This window comes from Anticarsia gemmatalis, chromosome 28 (genome assembly GCF_050436995.1).
Source record: "Anticarsia gemmatalis isolate Benzon Research Colony breed Stoneville strain chromosome 28, ilAntGemm2 primary, whole genome shotgun sequence".
In the NCBI taxonomy this organism is placed as follows: domain Eukaryota; kingdom Metazoa; phylum Arthropoda; class Insecta; order Lepidoptera; family Erebidae; genus Anticarsia; species Anticarsia gemmatalis.
The window spans coordinates 5,936,548-5,948,677 of NC_134772.1; the positions used below are offsets into that span (position 1 = coordinate 5,936,548).

The window sequence follows — 12,130 nt, forward strand, 5'->3', positions numbered from 1 at the left end:
CCGTTATAACAAGTGATAATTAGTCTACACATGATAAAATAAAAAACAAATTATTTAAATAACATTTTATTAGACATAATTTCTCTTATTTTAAATATTATTCTTAAATGCATGAATAACTCTGAAATAGCCTTAAAGGAAATCAGGCTTCATTCATTTTTGGGCCTATAAAGACAACTCCCGCACCAAGAATTGCTCTTGTGTCGCGGGGACTTTTACTAACATACAAACAACGGACACGAAGTACAACCAGACTCAAAACAACTATTTGTAGATTGCACAAATAATTGTTCCGTGTGGGAATCGAGCCGACGACCTCTCGACGCACTGGTAGTGATGTGGTGACCACCTTAACCACTTAGGCTTTATACAATAGGTACTTCAAAAGTTTTTTCATCATCATTTTTTTCAAATTTAATACCATGTACCTTACTTTTATGAAATGCTAAAGCCCTTTTCTTCAAATAACTTTTACCACATTCGCAAGTGAATCTGCGACCGAAATGCTTTTCAGCTTTATGCCTATTTAACGTATTATTCTCAGCGTAGCCTTTTCCACACAAATCGCAGGTGTATTTTCGTAAACTACTATCATGTACGTACATATGTTTTTTCATATTATAAAAACTTTTGTTACAAATACCACATTTAGTTTTCGGTGGCTTCGGCTCACCGTGAATTCGTATCTTATGTCGTTGGATTATAGATGAGTGAGAGAACTTCTTTCCACACAACTCACAATCATATTTTATCCCATTATGAACAGACAACTTATGTCTTCGCATAGTATATTTCGTCCTGAATATTTTCCCACAAACATCACAAGTAGAAAAATTAACTTTACCATTTTTAATACAATTTATTGTGTGCAAATTATAATCATTTTTATTACTGAAACAGACGTCACAACGCCGACATCGAAATATATTGTCGTGCCTTTCTAAATGTATCACTAAGAACCTTTTAGCGGCAAATGTTTTCGAACATAATTCACATTGGAAGCTTTTTTCTGGTTTTGTTTCAGTCTGTCTATTCTTATTATGAACTGTTTTGATATGGTCTTTCACGTGTTTTTTAGCGGAATAATGCTTGTTGCAGATGGGACACGTGAACGGTTTCTCTTTCAAATGCACCGACCGAATATGAATATTCAAATTCGTTTTATCATTGAAACTATGTCCACAAATATCGCATAAAACTTGATTTTTTAGCTTCACACCATAATGGATATACCATAAATGATTTGTTAAAGCCACTTTTGACTTTAAAACTCTATTGCAAATATCGCATTGGAATTTTCCCGCGTTCGTGTGTCGAAATTCGTGTTCGACGAGTTTTGCTTTTTCTATGAATTTCTTATTACAAAATGAACATTTGTAAGTTTCTTTGCCTTGTACAGCGTGTACTGTATTCACATGTTTAACCACTTGCTTTTTCATGCGGTATTTTTTATCGCAATATGTGCATTCGTATGGTAGTACATCGTGTTTTTCAATACAATGACTTAACATATTTTTGAGAGATTTAAATTCCTTCAGACATTGGTTGCAACTGTATTTCTCGCTCTCTTTGTCAAAAGTTATGTGTTGATCAAAATTGTATTTAACTGTAAAAGAAAGAATTATATGAAGTTTTAAATAATAATAGACCAGTTTCATTGAAACCAGCCAATCCTGCAGCATTTTATAGTGTCCAAGTGTGTGTACAATACACAGGTACACTCTCTATTCCTTCACTCTCATAGTCCGGTGGGACGGATAACCGACACGACCAGTGAGAGTTAGGAAGTTGAGGTCGTAGACCTTCGTGTGTCGAAGAGCATGTGTCGTCTATGGTCCTGCGTCTGACCTCTCACTGGTCGTGTTCGTCACACCGGAATATGAGAGTGATGTAACAGAGAGTGTATCTGTGTATTGTACACAACACACTATGAACAATCTACAACATATAACTGGTTTTATTGAGTCTGAGTATCGGCTGAGGAGGTCTTAAAGCGATACACTAAAGTACAGCTTAGTAGAGAGTGTTGTATGCAAGGTTCGCGGCTGGAGGTATACAACATACAGAATGTAGAACATCAGTGACCCGCAGACTTATACAGCTGACGTCACCTGTTTCATACACATACTTTATTTTGGAAATACACAGAATTGTTAATTATCTATACCTATACTAATACTCTAAAGCTGAAGAGTTTGTTTGTTTGAACGCGCTAATCTCAGGAACTACTGGTTCGAAATGAAAAATTATTTTTGTGTTGAATAGACCATTTATCGAGGAAGTCTTTAGGCTATAATAACAACACGCTACGGCCATTAGGAGTGGAGTAGCTATGAAAAATGTTACCAAAACAGGGAAAAATATGACCTATTCTCTCTTATGTGACGCAAGCGAAGTTGCGCGGGTCAGCTAGTAATCTATATAAATCGTGCATGCCAAGGCTCTCTACTAAGTTGTAGGACTCAAATAAATAATTTTAATGCAACTTTGATGGTATTCTATCTTTCTTATTTTTAATATTTTGAGGTTCTATGTTGGTATCTTTTGTAGTAATTTTCGTACCTTTTGTAGCACTGTTGGTACTCTTAGGTGCACTTTCGGTACTCGAAGGGTTACTTGTCGTACTTTTGGTACTCTTAAGTGCACTTTTGGTACTCTTAAGTGCACTCTTGGTACTCTTAAGTGCACTTTTGGCAATCTTAAGAGCACTTTTGGTTCTCTTAGGTGCACTTTTGGTACTCTTTTGTGCACTTTCGGTAATCGAAGGTGTACTTTCCGTACTCGAAGGAGTACCTTTCGTACTCTTCGGTGTACTTTTGGGGCTTTGAAGAGTACTTATGACAATTTTAGGTGTACTTTTCACATCTACATCTGGAACATATATAAAAAATATATTAAAGCGTTTTTTTAAATACAACTCGCTTTTATATATATGGATACATGTTATATCCGAAGGTGTAGGCAGAGGTGTATGAAATACCACGTTTCGCTGTAAACTCAGAAGATACTTTTTGGACTACCTCTTACCTTGCTTTCTTACTTACCTTCTCGCTTCAAATGTTGTACATCTCCAATATTTTCCATTATAGGTGTTAATTCAATTTCGGTTTTTATTTCTGAAATATAAATTTTCATATAAACATAATTGACAGACTGAGCTACTCACTGATTGACTGACAAACTGAGCTACTGACTGACTGACCGATTAATTGACAGTCTGATTGACTGACTGACTGATTGACAGACTGATTGACTGGCTGTCTGATTGACTAACTGATAATAATTAATCATCGCAGAACCTAAACTACGGTAGTGAGAAACATGAAATATAGACAAGTGTGCCTTTTCTGATGTAGGCACCCAGTAAGAAATTATTGTGAAATAATAATATTTCACCCTTTAGGGATTAAAGATAGGGGATGAAAATTTATTGGTAAGTTCGTAAATTTACGAGCTAGAAACATTAAACTTTAGATTTAGGTTTTTGGATTGAAATCAATAAATACATGTTTCAGTCATAACTTTTAAACTCTCGCGTTGCATGTTTAATGTATAATAGAATACGGGAATTAACGCGAACACGCACGGCGAGTGCAACCTGCTCCGAAACGTTAGGCATTTTAAGGTAAAATGCGTGTTCGCGTTAATTCCCGTATTCTATTATACATTATACGTGTTTCAGTGTTGATAGAAAATCATCCCTAATGGGTTAAATTGGGGATGAAACCTTGCACGGGAATTCTTTCATCTTTGAAAATTTAAGTATGTTTCAAAAAGTATGTTAAATATTCACTCTTATGATAGTAACACACATACATTCATACATACATACATACATACATACATACATACATACATACATACATACATACATACTACGACATATATCACGCCTTCTTCCCAAAGGGGTAGGCAGAGGCCATAGAACGAAGGTAACATTTTTATAGGATTTTTAACGTTATCGAAAAGTACCAAAATAAATACCTTTTTTAACTAAGTCATCATTATCTTCTACTTCTCGCTTTTCTTTCAATTCTTCTGCATCTGAAAAAGCACATTATATTATATATATTAAATTCTCGTGACACAATGTTAGTTACCATACTCCTCCGAAACGGCTTGACCGATTCTCATGAATTTTTGTAAACATGTTGAGTAGGTCTGAGAAACGGCCAACATCTATTTTTCATACCCCTTAGAAACTGAGCGTCTCCGTGCTTCGAGGACACGTAAAAAGTCTGTCCTGGTTGTTATCAATTAAGATAACTTACGGACTTGAACAACTTTGACACTAGGTTGACCACTAACCATACGATAGATAGATACACCCCGGGAATTCATTGACGCAATCGAAGTAATAAACAAGCAACATTTTCAAATGTTAAATTGGCCATAGTTAAACGGAAAGGATCCAACCCACACTATTAAAACACTCCTTGAAGTTAAAATTTTAATATCACGAAAACAATCCAAGTAAAATTCAAACCCGCCATGAAGTTATAGTCCTGAGTTAGTCCCCAAATTTAAAGTGGAGAATCAATGACGGAATACGATCTGAACTTAAAAGTTAAATATCTCGAAACTACGTCTGTGTGGGTTGGATCGTTTCCGTTTAACTATGGACAATTCATCTTACCTAATTCATCACTGTGTGGTAAGCTATATAAGTTTTGTGAATCATCATTATTGCTACAATCATCAACATTGTCTTCAAGGTCTACCACTTCTGCTTTTATTTCATTGGCTTCTAAGAATTGTTCATCTGAAAAATATAAAGGGATTTTTAATAACAAAAATTTTATCCATGAAACGTCCCACTGCTGGGTAAGGTTTCCTTCTAGAATGAGGGAGGGGTTAGGTCTTGAGTCCACCATGCTGGCAAAGTACAGGTTGGGGACTTTGCATACCTTCAAGAACTGTTCTAAAGAACTCTCAGACATGCAAGCTTGCATCATAATGTTTTCCTTCACCGTTGGAAGAAGACAAATACACACATAACTTGGAAAAGTCATTGATGTGTTATATATTTAGAAGCATACAAGTATGTTTAATCAGTTGACTGCCTCTATAGCACAGTGATTTAGGTCGCCACTCTGCTACCAGTGCTTCGGGAGGTTGTGGGTTCGAGTCCCACACAGAACAATTTTGAGACTGGTTATACTTTTTGTCCGTTGTTGGTACAGCATACAAGTATGTGTAATCAGACATCATGTCGCTACCATTGCGTTGGGAGTTCGTGAGTTCAGATCCCACACAAAACAATTTCAGGGTCTGTTTCTTAAAGTTATGTTTAAATAAGTGGAGATGTGTTAAAAAAGCTGTCAGTTGTTCAACCAAACTTACTATTACAATAAATGTGAAATCTCTGTTCACAAGCAAGCACTTGTGTCCTGAATCTGGCTGCATCTTTGAGCTTCTTTATACATTCATCACATATTGTGTAGGATGCTTCTATTGGTGGTGTGGATATCTGAAAATTTATTTAAAAAATACTATTTCAAATACTTTGTAAAAGTAAATACCATCTTCTTATCCTTATCTCACGTTAAGTGAGGTCGGTACAACATTTAGGTAGTAGCCTAGTAGGGTAGATTCAGTAATTGTAACGACTATCATAAGTGTCAATATTTGACCTAAATGAATAAATGATTTGATTTTGATCATGTTTCCTCTCAAAAACATGCTGTAATGAGGACTGACATCCTCCTCTTCAGTTATGCGGACTTGTGATAGTGTAGGACAGTAACACTAACAGACAGTAGTTATTACTTTGCCTTTTCAAAATAGAAATGGTAATATCAGAATGACAATAATAATTAGCAAGATAAGACAAGGGAAAACATAGCTGATAGAAATAAAGAAATAGCAAAAGAACCTACAAATAAAGTTCTCAAAAACATTGTTTTAAAAACCACGCCAAAGGTAGCTAGCTATCGTTTGTTACCTTCTAGATATTTCTGTCCATTATTTTCAAGCTATAAACTCATATTTTACTCACTTTAACATTATAAGTTTCTTCCAAAATACGTTCATAGATTTCAAAACCATTTTCACCTTGGTACGGCAAATTCAAACTTTTGAAACACCCGTCGGAGTGACAACAACGACATAAAGTACTTAAATTCCATATTTCGTTCATTTTAACACCAGTTAATAGAATTACATTAACTTTTATTTGCGAAATACTCGGAAACAACAATAATTTACTAAAGTTGAAGTTGTCAACTGCGTCATAGCCAACTATGACAGCTCGTTGGTGCGTTCGAATATTGCGACAGTAATAGGGATGCCGTAAGCGTTATTGCTTATCAATTTTATTCATATTTAGACGATTATGCATTTATCAACTAGACATTTTAATATTTTTTATACAAATTAGCTTCTGCATTGATAGGACTTCTCGTTGTAGAAATATAATATCGTTTATTTATTTTGATTATATTCCATAACCTAAAAGTTTACATTTGTACTTATTGACAGTTCGAAGCACTATACATTTATAAGGTAAAAAGTATTGGTAGGCAGTGAAAATAAAACATTAAGTTTCAAATATACTTGCATTTTATTTACAAATGATATAAAATACTACACTTAAACATTAGGACATTAAATAAGTATTATACTAAAATTACATCACGATTTCATTTAAAAATATTTATACACAGCAAATTTTAGTTTTAATATTTTTTTGTTCTATGTCATTGTATTTTTTAATAATACATCTTTTTTTATCGTCGTTTGTCTTGTAAAATACTAAAAAAAAGACCACGATAATTTAAATAATAGGCCTACAAATAAACACATAACGACAATGTTGTTCGTAATTAGAGATCTCTGGATTAAAGTAGTTTTATCAAAATAATACTTAAAACTTAAAAATTAGGCAATTTATAAAAGTTATTATTACACAATTTATTACAAGACTTATATTATTATTTCACTTCAGTATACACTATAGTTCATTTATAAACAATTTTCCAATATGTAGGTACATAAATGGTAGCCTCACAAACTCTTCAGTACACAATTTTAGTTATAATACTAATTCAAATTATCACTTTTACCAACATGCGTACACCTATGTCGTTTCAACCCACTGCTTTGAGTAAACTGACTGTTGCATATATCACAACTAAACGGCCTCTCTCCCGAATGTACCCGCATATGCAACTTCAAATTACCATTGATGGAAAACTGTTTATTGCACACATTACAGCTGTAAGGCCTTTCTTCGGAGTGAACACGCATATGCTTAGATAAATTACCTATTTGCTTATTACAAATTTTACAAGTATACGGCTTTATGCCAGTGTGTACGCGCATGTGACGTTTCAATTGACCAGTCTCCCTAAAACATCGCTTACAAATCTCGCAAGAAAACGGTTTCTCTCCAGAATGCACACGCATATGTATTTTCAAATAACCATTATCTGAAAAAGGTTTTTTACATATTTTGCACGAAAATGGCCGTTCCCCGGTATGCGTTCGTTGATGGAGTTTAAAACTGGCCATTTGTGCGAATTGTCTATCGCAAAAACTGCACGTATAAGGTTTAAAACCTGTATGAACTCGCATATGGACTTTCAAAGTGGTATAAGCTGTGAAATCTTTTTTACAAACCTCGCAAGAATATGGTCGTTCTCCTGTATGCTGCCTTTCGTGGATCGCTAAATAACTTTTACTAGAAAACTGTTTATTACACACAGTACATGTATGGGGCTTAACACCAGTATGAATGATGAAAATATGTCGTTTTAAATGAGTTCTTTGAGGGAATCTTCGACCGCAGACATCGCAAACGTAAGGTCTTTCTCCAGTATGAGTAAACATATGAGATTTTAAAGTCTGATTATGCCCAAATGATTTGTTACAAACATCGCAAGTATATTTTCTTTCGCCTGTATGTATTTTCATGTGTTCTTTCAAACCTTTTTTCCTCTGAAACTCTTTAAAACATACCGAACATTTGAATTTCTCTTCGAAATGACATTTTATATGTTTTTTTAATAACCTAGCTTTTTCGAAGACTTTTTCACAGACAGTGCAGGGGTACTGATTATCGACTATGTGTGTAATAGTGATGTGTTTAGTAAGTTCTTTGTTGTTAGTGTGTGATGTGTTACATAGATGGCAGGTGAATGATTTCTCGCCGTTATGTGCTTTCATGTGTACTTCTAAAGAACCGTTGTATGAGAATTTCTTTTGACAAATCTCGCAGGAGTATTTCTTTGATTTGGTCTTTTTCTGGCGGTCTTCGTCTGGAACAAAATGTATTTACTTATAAGACGTAGGATATATAGAGCTCAAGAGTGTACAATACATAGGTACAGTTTTCAATACATAGCTCAGTAGAAGGGTATATCGCAATAATAGCGAGAGCTCCAGAAAAACGTTTGAGTGAGTCTCAATGTCTCAACTTCAGAAATTTCGGCCTACCCTCAAGTAAATAGTTTTTTGGCCAAATCAGGCTTCTAACCCGAGACTTCGCGGGCAGCCATGCAGTTTCCACGGCCCATACTCAAAAAAATCAGGCAACTCCTAAGAAAAACTTTGCCCAAAACGGGATTCGAACCCGAGTCCTCTGCCGAACAGCCGCATGCACCACCCGACTACAGTTTCAATTTTGAACTACATAATATAAGTAGACGTCATACACATCCTCACCATCAGTCATATCCGGTGGCGTCCATTCAGCTCCTCCATCACGATACTCTTCAGGAGACTGCGTTATCTTGTTACTACGTAGCGTCGAGAGCGGCTGATCGTCATCCTCGGTCGATAGGAATATGTCTAGATGCTGAATTTTATCGTCTGAAAATAATCGACTAAAAATGTTATTTGGTACATCACTATTTTAGTATAGTCAAGATTTGTAATCGAATTTTAAAACTACCTACATTATTTGATGATTTAAATAGTCTCTTTTTCTAACTATGGTTTGAAAGACTGGGGTTGGTTTTCTGCGATAGCCAAAGATTTTGGAATGTTCTGAAGTAGTAAGTCTTTCTACACACATATTTGGTTCGGCACACAATATTGATCGAACAACAAAACCGACTCGACTCACTTGTTCGGCTTGTGTCGATCGGGTTCATCTGCACATATTCGGTTTTACCGCCCGGCTAGGCCGATTAATGCCAACCGAATATGTCGCACGCTTAATAAGAGACTGGCCTAACTAAAAAAAAACAGATTTGTAGGAAACCGTTAAAAGCGTTTTCGAAATCATAGTATAAATTGTGGATGAGAGTGAAAGAGACCGATATAGTAGTAACTCGGTCTAGGAACGAGATACCGAAAAAAAATCCGAGATAGAAAGATAGATGGCGTTAAAACAAGTTCCTTTGTTTGCTTAACTCATTTTAACACACACACACACACACATAATAATGTTTTTGATTAAGTTTATAGTTATAGTTTTATTTTCATATATTCTTAATACTCTTTCTGTTTTATGACAAAATATTGTCATGTTAATAAATAAGGGTGAAGACACTGGCATCTGTAACACAGCTTCGGCTAGCATAGATGTCAGGACAATGTGTGGATATTGTAACAGATTTTATGTCAATAAAATATTTTTGTTATTTTTGATTTTGATTTTGGACCTAAACTGTAATTGGTCAGTTTATTATTGAGCGTGCGATGTGTGTAGCAAGGCTCACATCTGCTAGCACCTTCAGACATTGCAGGCATAAAGTTATTAAAAATCAAACTTACCACTATATTTAAAGTCTAATTTATCATTCAAAGTGCTTGTTTCAGGTTTCAACTCTGAAAATATATAAACTATTTTATAAAACATTAAGAATTGCCTGGGTCAATAAATTCACGCAAGTTTTCAAAAAACAGAAATAATATTTACCATCTTGTTCCAGTTCAGTTTTAACTTCTTTTTCCAAAATATCTCCATCTGGAAATATTTTAAAATTATAAATAGACAATTTAAAAGCATACCAGATGCATTTACCCCGCATTTATATTTAGTGGGACGGTACATGGTAACAAAAAAATTACACATCTATGCTAATATTATAAAGCTGAAGAGTTTGTTTGTTTGTTTGTTTGAACGCCCTAATCTCAGGAACTACTGGTCTGATTTGAAAAATTATTTCAGTGTTAGATAGCCCATTTATCGAGGAAGGCTATACGCTATATATCATCACGATACAACCAATAGGAGCAGAGTACCAGTGAAAAATGTTACAAAAACGGGAAAATTATGACACATTCTCTCTTATGTGACGCAAGCGAAGTTGCGCGGGTCAGCTAGTTAGCAATAATAGTATGAGGTGATCTATAGTCTTAGCCTATTCATATGAGACGAAAGCAGTAGGATACAATTTTTTTAGTATTTAATTTTCAATTACATAAAACCTTTGGGTATATTGTGTTTTTTAGTTATCAGATCTCCTGTTTCAGGACGCGATCCTTGCTCAGCTGAGTGCAACAGGAATAGATAAAATAACAAAATCTATCTAAATGAATGTCCTCCTGGCTGATACTATAGATACATTAACAACTAGGATCAGAACAGATACTTAAGCACATTACACAAATATTGGTCCGGAGTGGGTTTCAAACCTACCTCATAGCACTACAGTTATAATGCATGCCAAAACTTATTCAAGTAGTTGCATCTAGTATACATTATTCCATATCAATTAAGATTGTATAGTAATTATCTCACCCTTGTTAAATGTGTTTAATAACACATTAAGGGTTTTAAAATAAACTCAAGCTTCAAGCAAATAAAAATAAATATTTGAATATACCTTTAAACTGGCAAGTAAAGAGGTACTGCTTCAATTTATCCTCACAGGAGATGACCTGCTTTTTAAACTGGGCTGCATCTTTCAGTCTAGGCTCACACACACCACAGATATTGTATGATACACTCAAATCTGATTGGAGCGGGTTTATCTGAAATTAAGGTTAATAAAGAATTATTTTATTAAGTTAATTATCTTAATCATCGAGAGGAAACCCCTAAAATTTGTTTAATACATTTATTGAGGGCATGCAAAGTCCCCAACTTGCACTGCCTGCGGCCTGCGCAGTGGATTAAGGCCTAACTCCTCCCTCATTACGGGAGGAGACCCTTGCCCAGCAGTGGGACATTAATGGGATAAATTTATTAATCATTATAGACATACACAGATCATATTGGAGATGTGTTGCAAGATCAGGTATGTAGTACTTGTAACTTGTTTACTTACAATTTACCTACATACTACCATTAAATAACGACTTTTTCCCATAGGAGTAGGCTGACACCAAAGATCAACACTTGGCACTTGACTACCCTTACAAACTTCCCTTGCTTCATTCACATCCTGATATTATCTATATACCTACATCATTTTATTGATAACATTAATATTAGGCTGGCAAAACAACCATAAAAAGAAGAAGAAAATGAATATTGCGACGTTTAAAGAGCGAAATAATAATACAGCTAAGCAATGTTTAAGATATTCGTTTCAAAAATAGAACATAGGATCTATGGAAAATAATTTATGAACGTATATGCGATAATGTATGGCATTTTCATATGTAATTCGATTAAATTACAGCGAATATTTAACCTAACTGGTTTCTAATAAGAACAAGCGAATGTAAACAAATATTTTCGTCACGTAAATATTATTTACTTATCATGTTATTCTAAGGCAAAGACATTACAAACCTAAGGCTGTGAAACGAAAACCATTGCGCATTCGAATAATTAAAAAAAAACGACAACAATACTTACAATAACATCAAACGTGTCTTTCAACAAAACTAAATAGTCTTCTTCTATACCGTCACTGGAAAACGTATTTATACTCTTAAAATTGCCTTCAGAGTGACAACAGCGGCATAGACCGTTAATATTCCACATATACGACATTTTAACTGCAGTTTTTAATTCATTTTGTGTTATTTTACAATAAAAATACTGCTTTGAATGTAAAGGAAGCGAAACCGAAACAATAGGTCAATAACCACTACTATTTGTCGCAAATGTCCACGTATCTCGATGAGTTTATCGCACCTGTGAAAAAAATGTAAAGTAACTTGAAGGAAAATCAGACGTTGAAATAAAAAAGTGAGTAACGAAAAACTGGTAGGTACTCAACTGTGAACT

General features: G+C 34.6%; 1 protein-coding gene across 1 annotated transcript; it reads right to left on the minus strand.

The window, feature by feature from the left end:
* Positions 1 to 56: 56 nt before the first annotated feature.
* On the minus strand, positions 57 to 12,100 carry LOC142984743 (uncharacterized). Its single transcript, XM_076132501.1, has 14 exons — positions 11,756 to 12,100; positions 10,776 to 10,923; positions 9,866 to 9,913; positions 9,721 to 9,789; positions 8,665 to 8,811; positions 7,043 to 8,258; positions 6,571 to 6,590; positions 5,999 to 6,240; positions 5,344 to 5,470; positions 4,637 to 4,762; positions 3,985 to 4,044; positions 3,045 to 3,116; positions 2,563 to 2,871; positions 57 to 1,606 (listed from the first exon to the last, which is right to left on the minus strand). Exons 1-14 carry the CDS (start codon positions 11,891 to 11,893, stop codon positions 366 to 368), a joined length of 3,963 nt encoding a protein of 1,320 aa, XP_075988616.1. The 5' UTR covers positions 11,894 to 12,100; the 3' UTR covers positions 57 to 365.
* Between the last annotated feature and the right edge of the window lie 30 nt (positions 12,101 to 12,130).